Source organism: Macaca thibetana, chromosome 9 (assembly GCF_024542745.1).
Source record: "Macaca thibetana thibetana isolate TM-01 chromosome 9, ASM2454274v1, whole genome shotgun sequence".
In the NCBI taxonomy this organism is placed as follows: Eukaryota; Metazoa; Chordata; class Mammalia; order Primates; family Cercopithecidae; genus Macaca; species Macaca thibetana.
In genome coordinates this window covers 38049112-38069364 of record NC_065586.1, presented here as the reverse complement: position 1 = coordinate 38069364, position 20253 = coordinate 38049112, and the positions used below count along the sequence as shown (strand labels likewise).

Here is a 20253-nt window from a genome sequence, read left to right as displayed (position 1 = left end):
TTAGCATTAGCATCATGGTATAAACCCCACAGCAGGATCGACCTTAAGCCATATGAGGATACAGTTAATTCCTCTTCAAAGGTTTTTTATTCAAATAAAAAACCGCAGATAGGACCCACTCACTGCTTATAGCAGTAATGCCTAGTATCATCCATGCAAACAGCACCACAAGCAGTAGTACTTGTGATCATTCACACACACTTTTAACCTCCAGAATATTGTGACCACCAAGGAAACACTTTGTCACCCCTGCGACATTTCTTACCTCAGTCTGTGCACAGTTACCTGGTTGCCACGGTATGTGAAGATCCTGTCCCCCAAGTTGCTGGCCTGTTTCTTTCCACGTTGCTGAGAGCCCAGGTTTATTAATTGCACCAGGTGAGTCTCAATTCCTTACCTTTATGGCCACTGCAACGAGGCAGCGGGGTGCGCCTCCTCATGGGAGAGAACTGGACCCTTCCCCAGAGGAGAATGGGAATGCTGGGTGGGCCCCCAAATTCGTGAAAAATAAATTGTTGGTGCCGCAAAGAAGAGTCAGCACTCTGACAACAAGTTTTGTCAGCAAGGCAAATTTACTTCTATAGAAGAGTGGTCTTTCAGATGGAGCAATGGGCAAGATCACACTGGACAAGGGAGGGGAAAGGGTTCTTATTCCTAATGCAGCTAGTCCCTACTGTTGTGTCTTTCCCGTACTGGATAGGTTGGACTGCACACTCTAAGCTAATTCAGATTGGCTGTTTCAGAGGGCAGGGGTATGAGCTGGGGTGGCCAGGTGAGTAGTTTCAGAGGGAAAGACAGTTATAGAGCAGGTATCTAAGGATGACTAAGGACAGAGCAGGTGACTAAGAATGACTAAAGACAGAGCAGGTGTTAGAGGCTAGAAGGGGGTTGTTTAATGAAACTAGGGGCAAGGAGGCATAAAGAACAAGGAAGTTAAACTTTAAAATGGAGAATAAAGAACAGAGAAGCTGAACATACTGACATATTTGTTCTTTGAAGGGGAACTCAGAACTCGTTGTACTTAATCTTCCTCCTCTTGAATTTTAAAGGATGTTTACATGCTAAAATCTTTGAAGAGGAATTTACTGTATCCTATTCGTCAGGTGTTCTTTCCACCGAGCATTCAGCCTTGTCAGGTATTCTTTCTGCCAAGGATGCAGCCTCCTCAGGTGTTCCTTCAGATGTTCCTTCTGCTAAAAACAGTCTGTATAAATTTCCTTCTGCTAAATATCATCCTTCTGACTCTTTACCTGGCAAACTTCTACTCATTCAGTTTGCCTTCCTTAAATACTACCAAACTTTTGTTAATTCTTTTTTTTTTTTTTTTTTTTTTTTTTTAGACGGCGTCTCATTCTGTCATCCAAGCTGGAGTGCAGTGGCACTATCTCAGCAGATCACTGCAACATCCACCTCCTGGGTTCACGAGATTCTCCTACCTCAGCCTTCCATGTAGCTGGGATTACATATGCACGCTACCCAGGCCCAGATAATTTTTTGAATTTAGTAGAGATGGGATTTCACCATGTTAGTCAGGGTGGTCCCAAACTCCTGAGCTCAAGCAATCCGTCGGACTTGGCCTCCCAAAGTTCTAGGATTACAGGAGTGAGCCACCGCTCCTGGACACTACCAGACTTTTTAAAGCTTTAATTCTTCACGTTGGATATAAAATGTCTGACACATACTGAATATGGTAACAACATAATAAGTGACAATTATAAGCTCCCAAAGGGGTTCTGGCACAGAGTAAGCACTAAATAAAGTAGTAAATAATAAAAAAGATGATAATAACAAGAAAAATGCTTAATATCTTAATAAAGTAGTAAATAATAAAAAATGACAATGATAATAACAAGAAAGATGCTTAGTACCTTAAAGATACCTGACAGTTATTTGTTAAGTGGACAAGTAGATAAATGAATAAAGAACATATTTAGGAAATTCTGTTGGAAAAATGCAGAAATTCAATAGAGACGGCTCTACTGTTTTATGAGCACCTTAAAGACCCAGACTATGTGTATTCCATCTTGGTCTCCTGCAGCTTGCAAAATCTAACTTATAGAAGTCCTTTGATAAATATATAATAATTTAATTTATTATATATTTATAATATATATAATGTGGTCATATAGTTCATATTGTACAATGTATTGTGTTACATTTAGGTATCACAGTAGCACTTTTGTTATTGTGTAAATTTTTTCCACTTTTATTATAATTTGTTGAGCCTAGAGTTGAGCTATTTGAATATTTATAATGATAATAATTTGGCTAGTAGGAACAGAGTATCTTGTAACAAAATTACTATTAACACACTAATTATCCAGCAGATAGAACAACACATCTTGTTCTAATGAAGTAAATATATCTTATTTGGTTTCAACTTAGAGGGAATGAAGTTGATAATTGTGAGACCTTGTTGGTACAAGACTATGTAACATAACCTGCGCTTCTCAACAAAGAATTGCTTTTCTGACTTCTGCACTCAGTAGGTATCTTTGAAAAACAATCTCCTATTGGTACTGACGCACCCTGGCTAAGTTATGTTAATTCTTATTGACATTCATTTATGGTGCAAGAAAAGTATTATTGAGTTCCAAATTCTAAAGATAGTTACTTTTTTAGTGACACAAGTCACTATGTCACACAGTTGATCCTTGAATAAGGGTTTTCAGTCTAGGGGCCCACTAATAGACAGATTTTTATTTTCCTTTGCCACTGCAAGGTAGCAAGACAAATCTCTCCTCTGCCTCCTCCATATCAGCCTACTCAACGTGAAGGCAATGAGAATGAAGTCCTTTACATATAATAATTCACTTCCATCTAATAAATAGTGAACATATTTATTCCTCTTTATAACAGTTTCTTTTCTCCAGCTCACTTTATTCTAAGAATACAGTATATAGTACATATAAAATAGAAGCTATGTGTTAATTGACTGCTTATGCTTTCACCTTTTCTCAGGCTCCAGGTCAACAGTAGAATATTAGTAGAGTTTTGGAGGAGTCAAAAGAAACAGATTTTCATATAAAGCAGATTTTCAGCTGCATGGGGGGATCAGCACCCTAACTCTCATGTTATTCAAGACTCAACTGTAATTAATTCTAATTTTCTAAATGCAAATCATTTATTGTAAAAATTAAATAAGGCCCAGAAGTTCAAGACCAGCCTGGGCAACATAAGGAGACCATGTCTCTCCAATAAAGAAACAAACAAACAAATAAATAAACTGTGTTTCCTTATAGGTTATAATATTCAAATGTTGCAGTTTTCTATTATTAATTCCTACTTTTCATTATTAGATGTTCTATTATTTGTGGCTTGTAATTCAAGGCATCTAAGCTATTTTATAATTTGTAACAATATTTATAAATATATTAATTCATTAAATTGGATAAACTGATAATTCCCTATTGCTGAGCTCATCAATCACACCACGGATTATACATTTTATAACAAACCTAAGTTGTTATGACAGTTGAGGAAACATACAATATGCAAACTTAAAAATTGTTTTACTTATTTATACAAAAGTATTATATAGGATATTAGGGACTGCAATTAAATATTTTTCAGATAATATTTTTGAGATTATAAACTACTTACAACTAAATTCTTAACTAATTCTGAATTATAAACTAAAAAATTAAATCAAAGCTATGTCTATATATGCAAACACTTACACATAGGTATATATATATATGTAAACACATGTTATTTACAGATTGCTTTTTTAATAGCTATTTTGTGATCAACACCCCTATAATCTTATGGTAACACCACCAAGAGTAGTTTACTATCAGAGGTCTTACCTGGATTGCTATTTTGAGAATTTTTAGATATCTTTTGTTTATATTCCAAAAGTTGTTGATGAATGCTATGTATAAAAATGAAATAAATAAAGTTACTATTTTAACATTGCTATAAAAAAATTTACCAAATTCATTAAGTTCTTAGAGTATTTCAGACAATATTAGAGCTAACATCAGAACATTACTTTTTCCATAGACTTTAAGTTTGTAAGCTCTATGAACTTATTAAGCTTCTAATTAAAGAAGAAAGAAAGATAAAACACTCATGAATTGAGGGCAGTATAACTCAGTAAATTAACTAGAGTTAGCTTGACATATGGAAAATGTCCTTAACTCAGAATAAGTCCTAGCATGGCTACCAACAGATATTTTTTCTTGAACAAGTTGCTTCTCTTAGACTCAATGTCTTCTAAAAATGAGGATTTTAGGGCCTTATTTCACTAGGTTATTATAAAGATTTAACAAGATAACATTTTTTAAATGCTCAAAGAAATAGTAGAGCAAAAAAATAATTTGTTCTTGAACCTTATTGCTGAAACTATTTTAAAAATCCCAATAAAACCCAATATATTGGCCTGCTGCAGTGGCTCATGCTTGTGATGCAAACACTTTGGGATGTTGAGACAGGAGGATTGCTTGAGTCCAGAAGTTCAAGAACAGCTGGGCAACATAGGGAGACCCTGTCTCTACAAAACATAAATAAATTACAAAAAAAAAAAACACACACACAAACGTGTTTTTTCATAGATTATAATATTCAAATGTTGCAGTTTTCTAATTCCTACTTTTGGATATTAGATGTTCTATTATTTGTGGCTTGTAATTCAGAGCATCTAAGCTATTTTATATTCTGTAATGAAACTTATTTATAAATATGTTAAATCATTAAATCAGATAACCTAATTATCCTCTATTACTGAGCTCATTAGTCACACCAAGGGCAGAAAACTAATAGATGTCAGCATCTGGCTTGGACTACGACTGCTCTTTATCCACCTCCTTAAACTCTGAATCAACAAATCTTTATTAGAATGATGCTTAGTCACTATGTTCATTTCCAGCTGCTGTGGAAGAAAAAATCCCACCTTTATTTTTTGTAAGTTCCACAAAGAAGATGCAAGTTGGTATTTTCTCATTTCTGAGATCCCTACTAACAAAATATTGCACATAAGACCCTATGTGTTACCACCATCTCATTTCATAGATCACCTTACATAAATAATTTTTTGTATGAAAATCACAATTGCAACATTGGTGTCACCCATTTTGCTTTGACTCACACCATTTCCTTGGAGCTAGTTAAAAAGTAGTAAAATGTCTTTTTGGGGACTGCAAGAAATACACAACACTTCACAGATTTGTATGTCATCCTTGTGCAGGGACCATGCTGACCTTCTCAACGTTGTTTCAATTTTACCATTTGTACCACTGAAGCCAGCACAAATCCTTACTTTTGTATGTGAAGACTGATCAGTCACAGATGAGGCTTAGCTCTGTTAAATCTAACCAACTTACTTGAGATTTAGTGAAGTCTATTGAATGGCTTCATGGTGATGCAGAATTTGAAAATATTTTAAAAACTTGAGGTAGAGATGCAAGTAGCATGGAAGATTTTTACTTTTAGGAAAAAAAGAATAACTCGAGGGGACAACCACAAGTTGGAACACACTACAACATGGGAAAGATGACATGGGATCTTACAGAATAAGATGAGACCTTCCACTACCTACAAAATGGTGCTACACAGGATATAAAGGGCCAGGGACATAGATCTGGTAACAAAGACAAAATGGATCTCCAATTTCTTCCTGTAACATTATTTCAACCAGACTTATGGTTTCAAACTACTACTAATATTGGCTAGAGAATATAGAAAAAGCCACTCAAAGGATAACTTACAATGAAGGTCTAGGCATGTCCAGGCTAAGATGTGGGTGTCACATCAGGTTTTGAGCGTGAGGGGAAGGGTCAATTTGCTCACTATGTGTGTTGCTAAAGCTAAAAGTTCTAGCTACCAGAGCGGGGTGCTGGTACTTTGGAAACAATGGCTGAGAATATGTATGTGAATTTTTACAAAAGTGTAATAACTTTGAAGTCTACACCATGAAGACTGAGGGATCTGTATTACTAAGGGCATCCTGGTCACAAAGGTCAATCATTACCAGATTGCAGGAGCAGTTTCAATGGCACCGATGCAGCAATAGAATCAATGGAAACAACAAAATGAAGAGAATGGCCATTTCCCCCCACATCCTTCTGACTTGTACAAAACGAATGTCTTCCTTGGACTTAGGTTCAGATTCTTTTAAAAAATTCGAGAATTAAAGACAGCCCCAGGGGACACTATCAGGTTGTCTGCTTAAAGTGAATATTTCAAGACCCAAATAACTAATTAGAAAAATCAAAAATGTGACATTATGTTTATCCCATGCATAGGGATTATACTTCAAATCAAGTAGCCAACATCAGCATCCCTAAAGCCCTAAAATAAAGAATCCTGGAGTCATTACTCCTTCTAATTAGTCTAGCTTGTTTTGCCTAGTTTCTGGCTGATGAAGTGAACTAACTCACTGTCATTCAAAAACTACCTGAAATAAACTATAAAATCTCACCTAGCCTTTAAATGTAAACACTTACAGATTAAATCCACAAGCAACAGCATAACGTTCTGCAGTCATTCCACACGTATCTTCAGCACAGATGTCAACATTTTGCTGAAGAACCATGCCTACTATCTCTGATGATCCATGACATACGGCAAGCATTAGGGCTGTGCTAAAATAACAAAGAGATAACTTCATTATTAGGAACAGAACCAGTTTAATATGTGCCTGTCAGTGTAGAATTAACCATCTACATGCATTAACAAACGTTAAATATCTTGAGTGCTCAAGTGTTTATCCCTGTAAATCACCACCAAGGTTAAAAGGAAGGGGCAAAAAGACTCGTGTCCCACTGGGATATGGCATAGTAGAATTGGCTAAAATGAAGTCCACTGAGGGGCAGGAAAATATGCTCTGTTCACTAATCTAAAAGAGGCAAAGTTTTAAGTGAAGAATTATCTATTTCTTCCTTAGTCTGATAAAATATTTTGTACTTCAAAATTACCTAGAAGTCAGACAAGTGAGAGCAATCTGAAGGCTTAAAACAATATTAGGAATAATATTGTCCTAAGTAGCTGGGACTACAGGTATGTGCCACCATGCCTGGCTAATTTTTATATTTTTTGTAGAGATGGGATTTTACCATGTTGGCTAGGCTGGTCTTGAACACCTGGCCTCAAGTGATTCACCCACCTTGGCCTCCCAAAGTGCTGGGATAACAGGCGACAGCTACCATGCCCAGCAAATATTGCATTTTTTAAAAAGTGTATGAAAAACAGAAGTTAGAAAAATACTATAAAGGTGCTAATAATTCAATATTGAATTATAAAGTTAACTAAAAATTCATACTTCTTAACACTAATACAGAACCACTTTAGCTAGTAGAAGATAATGCAACCAAAAACATCAGATTACAAATAAGAATCAGTCAATATAATAAAAGAAGATAAATCCTACTATATACTGTTCTTTATGTTGATCAGTCCAAATAATTGCTTTTCTTCCTAACTGATAATTTGTGTTAGTATTTTTCTCTATAATCTAGTAATTTTAAGTAAATGTTATTAATTTAATATTTCTGACTCAAGTGTAATTACTCTAGCACACTACTCAAGTGTTTTTTAATTTAAAAAACTACTATACCATTTAAACTTATCAACTGCATTTGCATTTGCATTTTTTGTCAGTAAAAATTCCACAATTTGCTCACTTCTTTTCCTTATGGCCAGTAAAAGTGGTGTGTGGCCAGCCTGTAAAACAGCAAAAACAATTTACAATTCATGAAATTACATATTTCTCAGCTGAACTGAATACTTTATGTAATACCCTATGAACTTAAACAATAGAAAGTAAATCAATAGCAATCCCTTCTTTGTCACTTTTCTGTGCTTGCCCATGCACTGCACCTTCACTTGTAAACATTCAGCCTCTGCATCACCACATTAACTCTGGTTATCTCCAAAAATCATTATTTTGTAATGATTTTATTGTTTCCTATGTAAATCAAGAGCTTCTTGAGGGCAGGGGCTGTATCTTTTATCTCTATATCTTTAAACCCTAAGACATGGTAGTAAATACTTTGTTTTTCACAAAATTAGTAATCTAAATTATTATCTCTAGAGCAGTGTTTCTTCAACCTTATTCCAAAGAATACTTACCTTACCAGAAGCACTGTACCCCAACAGATTCCACCATTATCTATGTTCAAGAAATGTTATAAAACTGTGAATTAAATGTTCATTATTCAAGAAATGAATTGAACTTTGCCTAATCCTTATTTGACAATGTATTTTTGTGGCAAACATTAATATTTGACAAATTAGAATTTCAGGGATGCAGTTCTGAAAGCTTCCCCCAAAAAACGGAGGTTTCCTCTGGGTGATACAAACTCACTTGATTCCCTTCTATCAATGATCCCAAGATCCCAGATGTCAATGTCAGGCACTCCTGCTCTAAATGGGTCACTAAGGAAGTGGCTCTAAATTGAAAGAGATTAGCTTCAAATGAACTTTGATTGCTTATTATTAAATGGTCCATTTTTTTTAATTATACTTTAAGTTCTAGGGTACCTGTGCACAACGTGCAGGTTTATTACATATGTATACTTGTGCCATGTTGGTGTGCTGCACCTATTAACTCGTCAGCACCCATCAACTCGTCATTTACATCAGGTATAACTGCCAATGCCATCCCTCCCCCCCCACCCCATAATAGGCCCTGGCGTGTGATGTTCCCCTTCCAGAGTCCAAGTGATCTCATTGTTCAATTCCCACCTATGAGTGAGAACATGCGGTGTTTGGTTTTTTGTTCTTGCAATAGTTGGCTGAGAATGATGGTTTCCAGCTGCATCCATGTCCCTACAAAGGACATGAACTCATCCTTTTTTATTGCTGCATAGTATTCCATGGTATATATGTGCCACATTTTCTTAATCCAGTCTGTCATTGATGGACATTTGGGTTGATTCCAAGACTTTGCTATTGTGAATAGTGCCGCAATAAACACATGTGTGCATGTATCTTTACAGCAGCATGATTTATAATCCTTTGGGTATATCCCCAGTAATGGGATGCCTGGGTCATATGGTATTTCTAGTTCTAGATCCTTGAGGTATCGCCATACTGTTTTCCACAATGATTGAACCAGTTTACAAGCCCACCAACAGTGTAAAAGTGTTCCTATTTCTCCACATCCTCTCCAGCACCTGTTGTTTCCTGACTTTTTAATGATTGCCATTCTAACTGGTGTGAGATGGTATCTCATTGTGGTTTTGATTTGCATTTCTCTGATGGCCAGTGATGACAAGCATTTTTTCATGTGCCTGTTGGCTGTATGCATGTCTTCTTTTGAGAAATATCTATTCATATCCTTTGCCCACTTACCATTCAGGACATAGGCATGGACAAGGACTTCATGTCTAAAACACCAAAAGCAACGGCAACAAAAGCCATAATTGACAAATGGGATTTAATTAAACTAAAGAGCTTCTGCACAGCAAAAGAAACTACCATCAGAGTGAACAGGCAGCCTACAGAATGGGAGAAAATTTTTGCAATCTACTCATCTGACAAAGGGCTAATATTCAGAACCTACAAAGAACTCAAACAAATGTATGGTCCATGGGTTTTATCCTATTACCAGACAATAGGATTTTATCTCAGCTATTAGAAATTCAGTATAAAAGGCCAGGCGAGGTGGTTCACACCTGTAATCTCAGCACTTTGAGAGGCCAAGGTGGGCAGATCACAAGGTCAGGAGATGGAGACCATCCTGGTCAACATGGTGAAACCTCATCTCTACAAAAAATACAAAAAATTTAGCTGGGTGTGGTGGCACATGCCTGCTGTCACCGCTACTCGGGAGGCTGAAGCAGGAGAATCGCTTGAACCAGGGAGGCAGAGGTTGCAGTGAGCCGAGATCACACAACTACACTTCAGCCTGGTGACAGAGCGAGGCTCTGCCTCAAAAAAAAAAAAAAAAAAAAAAGAAAGAAAAAAAAAAAGAAATTCAGTATAAAAGTTTATTCTCAATTATAATGATACTCCTAGGATCTTAATGCATATCTACTTCTTAAAATGCAATAATCCATTTTTATTCTGGTTTCTATTGTAATTGCTACTTAGTTTTTGGCAAAATATCAGAAATATGAATAAAATGACTTATTAATGAAAGTTCTAACTCATGTATATGGATTAGCAAAATAGAAGCCACTAAATCACTTGAATTTTAAGGGACAATTCTGTGGAGAAAGATATATTTTCTGCAATATGCATAACCTATTCAAATATAACCATGATTAATCTGAAAAGGCTTAAAGGCATTCTAATGAAAGATGATTATTTATGGTTTATATGAAGAAAAATCATTGTTTAAAAAATCTTCTAAATTCTAGAAGACAACCCCGTTATTAATGAATTAATGTAAAATATAAACTATATATTATAAACACCTATAAACTGTCATCAATAACTTGAAATCTTTACCAAAATATACTATAAGAGAGGAATTGATAACTGAAATATTTACATAGGCAAAAGAGGTAAGTTGAGTAAGTGATGTAACTAGGTGGGCACAGTAACAAACTGGAAACATATGATTCGTATAAAGCTAGAACATCTTCATAGCATACCAAACAGTCATATGGGCTCAAGAGACACCAGATTCAATCCTTTAAGAGGAAATCCAGATTTCTGCATGTCTCCTAAATTTTACATGTTGACTGAATTTATGCAGACAAATTTTACTTTCCTGTAGTTTTACACTAACTGGAAAGAAAAAAAGAAAACTTGAGTAGGAAAGAATATTTGAAAAAGTTTTACCTTTAACAAATTCAAATATTTATCATAAATGCACAGAAAAGCCATACTCTTTAATAGTTCTTATAAAATATTAATATTTAAAGTAAAATCCTAGACAAGTTCTGTCAAACTATTTTCATAGAAAAATGGGAATATTTGAGCTTCCAAATATAAAATAATTTACATACGTTAATGTTAAAACAAATGGATTTCAAATATTTTGAAAATGACATTGGTTAATGTCTACCTTGTTCTTCACTTCGATGTCTGCACCACAGGACAGCAATTTTACCACCACTGACAAATTCTCACTGTAAACAGCATAATGGACAGCCGTGTTGCCATACACATCTACAATATTTGGATCAGCACCAGAATCTATGAGAATATTTGCACAAGCCTCCCTCTGGCATTGCAGAGCCTGTTAGTATTAAAGCAAGAAGTAAATTATAAATTATAAGAAATATAAATAAATATTCCACAGTTTTCACAAACTAGTTATATTTCAATGAGATAAATTCATTTTTATTCTATGTATTTAAATCAAATCGATCTCTTGCTGAAAGAACTGGCTACTATTTACCTTCATCAGAGGTGTCCTGTTTTCGCCATCAAGGACATCAAGCTGGCACTTTCTATCTACCAGAAGTGTTACTACTTCCGCATGGCCATTGGCACAGGCCCAGTGTAGAGCAGTCCTATGAGAGTGAGAGGACTTTTTAGGAAAGTTTAGTCCACTGTCTCAAAACATATAATGATTTATGTAATTGTCAACATTAAATACCATGCTCTTTCTCTGCCTTCAAAACAAATATTTAATATTCTCCTGAAGAAAGTACAACACTCATTCGCTCTTATTACTCACTACATTAATGAAAGAGTGGCCTATTTGAATAGAAAAAGCTTGGCCTTTGGATTCAGTTCAACTTGGGCTTGAATATTACTTTAAAGTCTTTCACCTTCTAGCTATCGCTTATCCTTTCTGTGCCTCAATTTTCTTGTCAAAGTGAAGATGAATACAGCGGTTATCTCGCCGGACATCACTGTGATGCCTCATGAGAATCTATGCAAAGTATTTTGAAGAATTCCTAGCACATGTAACAGCTCAGTAATTGTTAGATATTGTAATTATTTCTACTACTTAACAAGGACAACATTTTAAGTAAAATGGTACAATTATGCCTACTTTGTGGTATGCTTTAAAGGTTAGAGATAACACTGTATTTTAATGATTCTAAGATACTCTATGTCTCATATTTTAACATCTCTGACATTGAAATGCCACTTATAATTCATTATTTATTACAAGTATATTTTGCAGAAATTTAACAATCTTTCATTGGTACATAAATAAGGAGGCATCACACAATTCATGGTGCCTTCCATGAAGTGGAATATGATATACACAACAGGATGATGGCAGTCCTAGTCACAGGATTAACCCTTAAAGAAATTTTAGCTTTTAAGAGTATACACAAAAGGAGAGTTGAAATAAAAACAACAAACTGTTAAAACAAAGTACTTCTTTAATATTTTTAAAACTTCAAGCCAAAGAAAATGGGATTCAAGTAGGTATGGCTCATTTTATTCCGTATTTAGATTTACAGAATGTATGTAAATTCATATTTAGATTTATAGAATGCATGTAAATTAGGTATTTTCAATGATTAATATTACTATTTAAAGCTGTTATAAATTTCAAAAATAGTGGTTGATAGTTATCTTTTACTAGTTTCTCACTTCAGAAGTGTTTTTGTTTGAAAGATGAGAGGAAAAGCTTCAACTGAGATTCAGTCCTAGTAACCCAACTTTAAATCTCTCACTTTGCTCAGGCTGAGTAGGTAAATGTGAAACTTTTAAGGATGAAAGGGTCTTGAAAGTTAATGTACCTTCTACATAGTAGGCATTCAGCTTACATGTGATAGATTGATTAAAAGGATAAATACAGTTGAGAAGTTCAATACCTTAAAAAAACTGCTATAAACAAAGCACTTATATTTACTATTTTATTTTCTTAATAATAAAACTATACTAATTAATCTATAATTATTGACATATATGTAATAAATCTATATATAATAAAATATGTGCCTAATAAAATATGTAAATCAACAAGCACAGGTAAGATTGTCTTTTGAAGATGTTAAAAGTTCATAGAATATACTAATCCACAAAAAATAATAATTAAAATATGGAAAATGAGAAATTATTTTTATTGGTGCAAAATTCATATTCCTGCTCTTCCCAAAAATTATTTCATTAATAATAAACTTTTTCTAATAGCATTGTACATGCTCAATGTGGAAATCAAAGATAATAAAAAGGAAAAACATTTTCTATTAAAACAAATGCCCTCAAATAACAAATTTTATCATATTTCATACATAATTTCAAATAACACAAGACTTTAGTCTGTGTGTATGTATAATCAAACTGAACTTTACCCTCACTTGATGCACCAAAATACATTTTCAAATGTCACCTACTTCTGTATATATTTCTACCTTCAGTGGTCACATATTATCCCATACTGTAAATTCAATGAAATGTATTTATAAAAGTCATTATATGGATTATTCTTAATAATATGGTATTTACCACCAAATTGCCTATTTGAAAAGTCATCTGCAATTTAAACTTTAAACAGCAGTATAAATATTACTGCTCTTTATCCTCACAAACTTTGTAGATAGAAAACAGTATTTGATTCCTCTTTTAACTTAAATGCCTTCTCTAACCAGAAACACTAAATATTGTTTTCTGTGTGCATAGGTCACTTACAGATCTTAAGAAAGTACTTTGCCCAATTTTAAATTAGAGGCAAAGTACTTTTTTTAGATCTGCAATTTAGAGCTCTAATTAAAATTGCCCAATTTTAAATTAGAGAGTTTTATGTTGATTTAAGTGAAAAATTATCTACAAAATGACAGTTTTAAAATCTAATATGTAGACACACACGCACATACATATGTAGTAAGTATGCTGCCTTTTTTATTTTTTCTCATTACAGGTTAATTTAATTTTGTTTTGCTTAATTATCCTTCAGACTTCTTGCTTCTGAGCTTCTTAGAAAGGTGGTGTCAACATAAAAATGTACCTGAGTAAATAGGCATTTATGTTTTCTTCTGGTGCTTTTATCATTTTTATATTAAAATTTTTTAATCTATATTTCGTCGGAAAGTTAATTTGTGGCATAAAAATCTAGTTTTCTCCAAAAAAGCAGGCATTTCCGTTATGAAACTAATTCTCTTCCTACTAGTATAAAGTGTGAGCATTATCAAGTTCTAAATTCTTAGATATTTAGGTGTTTCTGGATTTTCTATTCTGCTGTATTCATTTACCTGTCTTTTCAGCTGTTATCAAACAATTTGTGATTTATTTATTTATTTATTTATTTATTTATTTATTTATTTATTTTTGAGACAGTCTCACTCTATTGCCCAGGCTGGAGTGCAGTGGTAGGATCTCGGCTCACTGCAACCTCCACCTCCCAGTTTCAAGCGATTCTCTCGCCTCCGCCTCAGCCTCCCGAGTAGCTGGGATTACAGGCACCTGACATTGTGCCTGGCTAATTTTTATATTTTTGTAGAGTTGGGGTTTCACCATATTGGCCAGGCTAGTCTTGAACTCCTGACCTCACTCACCTCGGCCACCCAAAGTGTTGGGATTCTGGGACTACAGGCGTTAGCCACTGCGCCCGGCTCTATTTTTTTTTTTTAATTTTATTTATTTATTTATTTTATTTTATATTTTGAGACGGAGTCTCGCTCTGTCCCCCAGGCTGGAGTGCAGTGGTGCTATCTCAGCTCACTGCAAGCTCCGCCTCCCGGGTTCATGCCATTCTCCCGCCTCAGCCTCCCGAGTAGCTGGGACTACAGGCGCCCGCCACCACGCCCGGCTACCTTTTTGTATTTTCGGTAGAGACCTTGTTAGCCAGGATGGTCTCAATCTCCTGACCTCATGATCCGCCCACCTCGGTCTCCCAAAGTGCTGGGATTATAGGCGTGAGCCACTGCACCCTGCCGTGGCCCATTTTGTGCAAATTAATAGCACATTTTGATATCTAGAAGGGCAAGACTTTTCTACTCCGTTACAAAATTTTAAAAATGTCATCACAATAGTAAAAGACAGCATGTGTGATTTTTAAAAATGTTAAAACGTTGATAACTTTATTTCGTTTATGTAAAACTGATAAAGAGCTTGCATCTTGAGAAAAATGAGTCGTCTTAAATTCGAAAACATAAACCATCTTCCCCCCTCAAAGTTTCCTTCTAAGGCCCCTCAGCAAAGAATATATTTATATAGACATTTATTGATATCAAAATGGATACTGGACTTTATCCACAAAATTTTTAGCCAAAAAGTTAATGTATTATGGGAATTGTTTCATTATGCACCATTTCATAATGTATCTAACATTATCTTTTAAAACCTGTATATTAAAATTAAAACCCTGTATGCACTTAATTTTGTGAGTTAAATCTCTTTAAAATCCTCTAAACAGTGCTCTGTGAGAGGAAGTGGAGTGAAGGAGAAAGCAGAGAGTGTTTGGGGTTGATTTTAAGGTGCCCTGGGCCCTCCGCCCTGCAGGGCGCCCCAATCCCAGACCTGGGGGTCCTGCCTGGAAAGAAGGCCTAGACCCTGGGGCCCAGGACGGCCGCCCCGCCGCCGGCCACTCCTCCACCTGCTCCCCTTGTCTCCAGGCCCCCCAGCCCCCACTCTGAAGGGGCGATCCTCCCACAGCCGCCACCTTCTCCTGCAGCCCGGGCTCAGGCAGGGCCTGGTACCTCTTCTTCGCATCTCTTATGTTCAGGTCCATTGTCGTCTTCTTCATCATCCTCTCCAGTTTCCAGGCTTGGCCCTGGGAGGCAGCTTTGTGGATCTTCCTGAGATCCCCATGGTGAATCACGTAAGAGTCGTTGTTGGTGTAGACCAGCTGACTGAAGGGGCTCGGGCGCTCCGGGCCCGTCTCGCCCTTGACAGCGGCAGCAGAGAGTCTCTTCATGACTGCGGCCACCTGTTAGAGAGAGCCCACGCCTCCTGCTGCTGGCCCTTCCCCAGTCCTCGCCGCTCGCCCTCGCCCTTCTTCTGTCCCCGCACCCGCCCCGACACCAGGAGAAATGGCAGTTGGGCCAAGCTTTTGGACACTCCAGCCTCTCCCGGGAGAAACTGGCTGAGCAAAACCGTTAGGTAGCTGAGCAGAACCGTTAGGCAGCTGAGCAGCGCCTTTAGGCAGCAGCGCATGCGCAGCTCAGCAGGCCTAGGAGACAAGAGAGGCGGGAAACCGCCCTGGCGGCGCTTCGCCGGGCACCGCGTGCAGGTGGCACCTGCCATGAGGCGCTGCCTTACTGGCGGGGCTCCCTGGAGTGGAACGTGGGGAGCGCCCTGCCACACGGCCGGCTTGACAGAGTCGCCCCAGCCCCTCCTCAACCCGAAATCCAGGAGCTGGGCCCTGGCGTTGGGCATCGTGCAGCCTCCAGGGTGGCACTGAGCGTCGGTTCCCGCCCTCCTGCTGCCAGGGACCCACCTCCGACTTAGGCGCCCTGGAGGCTTCCGTCCCAAGTATCCGCGCTGCTGGTGGCGCTGGCAGGGTCAGGGTTGAAGCCTCTGCTACCACGTGCCTTGTTCAGGTGGCAGCTGCAGCTGACTCCACGGTGGAGGCTACAGGGCTGGGCCCAGACCGCTGAGCATCGCCAAGTACACCGCCCTTCCACCCTGGGCTCTGCTCTTCCTTGGCTGGCGCTGGCAGTGCAGGCTGGCGACCTCTGGGCCCTATACAGCTGCGGCAATGAGGCTTTGCAGCAGGTTCCCACCCTCCTGCCGCGGAGGTCCCACTGCCTGACTTAGGCGCAGTGGCGGTGTCCGACCCTGGGGTTCGCCTGTTGGTGGCACGGACAGGTTCTGGGGTTGCCACCGCTGCTGCCACCTTCAAATGCCAGCTGCATCTGAGTCCACTGTAGAGGCTGCAGGGCTTGGCCCGACTGTCTGAGGGTCGCCGTGTGGCACACGACCTCCCACTCTAGGCCCTGCTCTTCCTTGGCTCGCGCCCAGAGCGCTGGTTTGCAGGCTCTGGGCACTGTGCAGTCGCCAGGATGGGGCTGAGCGGCAGGTTACTGCCCTGGTGCAGATAAAGGGTGGACCGACTGACTTCAGCGCAGCAGTGGCATCTGTCTCTGGTCAGCGCTGCCTGGGCCCAGAGGGGAATAGGGGAGTTTGGGGTTGCTTGGCCTTATTTGCCTGTGCTCCAAGTGCAGGTAGCGGCTACAGTTCTGACAGGCACTGATGGTGGGTCCCGTTTAGAGGGCTTCAAGGTTGTGGAGAGCGCCCGCAGCCAGGCATCAGGGTCCCTTCCTCCTTGACCAGCATCTGGAGTATGGCGGTGGTGCTGGGTAATCTGCAGCCATCCTGGATGGGTCTGAGCTGCGGTTCTCTCCCTTGGACTGAGAGGGAAACTTAGCTGAGTAGAGCAGAGGGAGAAACAGATAAATTGAACTCATCTATAACGACTTCCAGGCTGGGTGCAGGACCTCATGCCTGTACTTACAGCACTTTGGGAGACCGAGATAGGAGGATCACTTGATCCCAGGAGTTTGAGACCAACTTAGACAACAAAGGGAAACTTCACCTCTACAAAAATAAAACAAATCAGCCAGGCATGGTAGTGCATGCCTGTGGCCCCAGCTACTTGGGAGATTGATTGTGGGAGGATCACTTGGGCCCGGGAGTTCGTGGGTACAGTAAACTGTGCCACAAACAAGGAACGAGAGGGCCTGTTGCTCCACATCCTTGACAGCATTTCACTTTTTCAGTCTTCTGGATTTTGGTTATTGTTTGATTGTTTGTGCCCCTGCGCTCCAAGCCTGGGCAACAGAGAATAAATAAATAAATAAATAAATAAATAAAAAAAGACTTCTAGTCACTATATCATATCTATGTTGAATCCTTTACACATCAAACTTGCAGAGTTAAAATCCACAGTGCCCTCTGATTATGTGATAGGGACCATGTGATTAACGTGGGTGACCATGTTCTTGCCTCCAGGAGGCCCAGGTCAGGGGATGGGTCCCCAGCTGCAGGAGGATGAGAATGGAGGCTCAACACCACCCGGGAGGCTACACAATGCCTAGCTCCAGGGCCCAGCTCCTGGATCCCAGGTTGTGGACAAAAACCCAAGAACTGAAGACTTGAGTGTTAGATATGCTCATTTCTGCTGGGATATAATTGGTTCTAGACCGTCTTAGCTTACAGAGCAAAGAAATAAGTGTGTGTATACAAAGCTGTATATATACACATAACTATAAATATTTATATATGTAAAGTGTGTAAGTGTTAGTTCATACTGATGTCTATGACTCAGTTCTTTTATCACATGATCATTCTGGCCTTCTCCCCTTGCTTATATGTAACCTCCTACTTTAATAGTGAGAAACCTGGCTCCTGTCATTTGTCATCCATTTGCTTAACTGTCTAGTTCCAATATACATTTATTCTCTATCAATATCAGAATCGCTATCCCATTTCCTGTAGGAAACAGCTATAGCAACCAGATCACATGGGTTGTTTGCAGCTTCTCTTCCTGTCAGTCTTCATGCATTTTCTTTCCTTTCTTTCTTTCTTTTTTTCTTTTCTTTTCTTTTTTTTTTTTTTTTTTTTTTTTTTAAGATGGAGTTTTGCTCTTCTTGCCCAGGCTGGAGTGCAGTGGCATGATCTCAGCTCACTGCAACCTCTGCCTCCCAGGTTCAAGCGATTCTCCTGCCTCAGCCTCCTGAGTAGCTGGGATTACAGGCACCCGCTACCATGTCCAGCTAATTTTTGTGTTTTTAGTAGAGACGGGGTTTCACCATTTTGGCCAGGCTGGTCTCAAACTCCCAGCCTCAGGTGATCCGCCCTCCTTGGACTCCCAAAGTGCTGGGATTACAGGTGTGAGCCACCAAGGAAGGCCCATTCATTTTCTAAGATGCTGATGTCAGCACATTTTTCCCTATAAAGAGTGAAGCGGCTTTATACATTTGTAGTACTTTAGATTTTTTATCACATTCTGCATTCCATCCCAGGATCCCCAGAACAAATCCTACATTTGTGTTGTTGTTGTTGTTTTAAAATTTGCATATATTAAGTGACACTCTTTGTGCTGTGAGATTCTTTGTTTTTTAACAAATGCAGGTTGGGCGCGGTGGCTCACACCTGTAATCCCAGCACTTTGGGAGGCTGAGGCAGGCAGATCACGAGGTCAGGAGATTGAGACCATCCTGGCTACATGGTGAAACCCCGTCTCTACTAAAAATACAAAAACAAAATTAGCCGGGCATGGTGGCAGGTGCCTGTAGTCTCAGCTACTCAGGAGGTTGAGGCAGGAGAATGGTGTGAACCCGGGAGGCAGAGCTTGCAGTGAGCCAAAATCGTGCTACTGCACTCCAGCCTGGGCGACAGAGCAGACTCCGTCTCAAAAACAAACAAACAAACAAATGCATAGTATCATGTTTCCACAGTTATGGTATCATAAAGAATACTTTGGTCCAAATAATGCCCACATGCTTCACCTATTAAACCTCCTCATTGAATCTTTTGCCAGATCATTTACTTTTTTAGGAAGTAATATTCCCTTATATGATGTATCACGGTGTTTTTGTTTTTTGTTTTTTTCCATTCATCAATTATGAGACCTCTTGGTTTCTTGCAGTATCGGGAATTATAAACAAAGCTGCTATATATATTGATGTGCCAGTTTTGGTGTGGACAGAGTTTTCAAATAAGGTGGATAAACACCTAAAAACACATTTGCAGCCAGGTGCGGTGGCTCACACCTGTAATCCTAGCACTTTGGGAGGCCGAGGCGGTCGGATTGCCTGAGCTCTGGAGTTGGACACCAGTCTGTGCCACATAGTAAAATTTCCCAAATCAACAGGTGTCTCTAGTAAAATACAAAAAAAAAAAAAAAATACAAAAAAATACACACAAAAAAATAGCAGGCATGGTGGTGGATGCCTGTAGTCCCAGCTACTCTGGAGGCTGAGTCAGGAGAATTGTTTGAACTCAGGAGGTGGAGGTTGCAGTATCTTTCTATTGCACGACTGCACTCCAGCCTGGGCGACAGAGCAAGACTCCATCTCAAAACAAACAAAAAAACCACGATTGCTATATTATATGTAAGACTTTTCTTTAAAAAATATAGTATAGCAACTGTGGGCATAAGAAATTGCCCATCTGTCTTCCAAAGTGGTGGTTTCAATTTGCAAGTGGTGAAAGAAAAGAAAAACAAAAAACTTTTCTTGCTCCTAGTTTTTTGGGAAAAAGCATCCCATTTCTCGTCATTAAGTATGATAGTTTTAGGGGTTTTGTAGATGTTCTTTGTCAAGTTAAGAAAATTTACCTCAATTCCTAGTTTTCTGAGAGTTTCTCAAATTATGGATGGGTGATAGATTTTGCCATGAGCTTTTTCTACATCAGTTGATACAGTCACATGATTTTTCTTCCTTAACCTGCTGATTTGGGAAATTCTGCAGATAATTTTCTAATATTGAACCAGTCTTGCATACTGGCATA

General features: G+C 38.6%; 1 protein-coding gene and 1 non-coding gene across 3 annotated transcripts; both read right to left on the bottom strand.

The window, feature by feature from the left end:
* Positions 1-559: 559 nt before the first annotated feature.
* LOC126963114 (putative ankyrin repeat domain-containing protein 30B-like) lies at positions 560-15953 on the bottom strand. Of its 2 annotated transcripts, none has more exons than XM_050805106.1 (7): positions 15498-15953; positions 11294-11408; positions 10958-11131; positions 7556-7662; positions 6447-6584; positions 3810-3874; positions 560-1193 (listed from the first exon to the last, which is right to left on the bottom strand). In XM_050805106.1, the coding sequence occupies exons 1-7, from the start codon at positions 15713-15715 to the stop codon at positions 1093-1095; spliced, it is 918 nt and encodes a 305-aa protein (XP_050661063.1). In that variant the 5' UTR covers positions 15716-15953; the 3' UTR covers positions 560-1092. The 2 variants fall into 2 exon arrangements, with proteins under 2 accessions (XP_050661063.1, XP_050661064.1); XM_050805107.1 differs by having other exon boundaries at positions 560-1190.
* Positions 5144-5250, bottom strand: LOC126963433 (U6 spliceosomal RNA). The gene has a single exon (XR_007729073.1). It is a non-coding gene; the product is annotated as a U6 spliceosomal RNA (small nuclear RNA).
* Positions 15954-20253: the final 4300 nt, after the last annotated feature.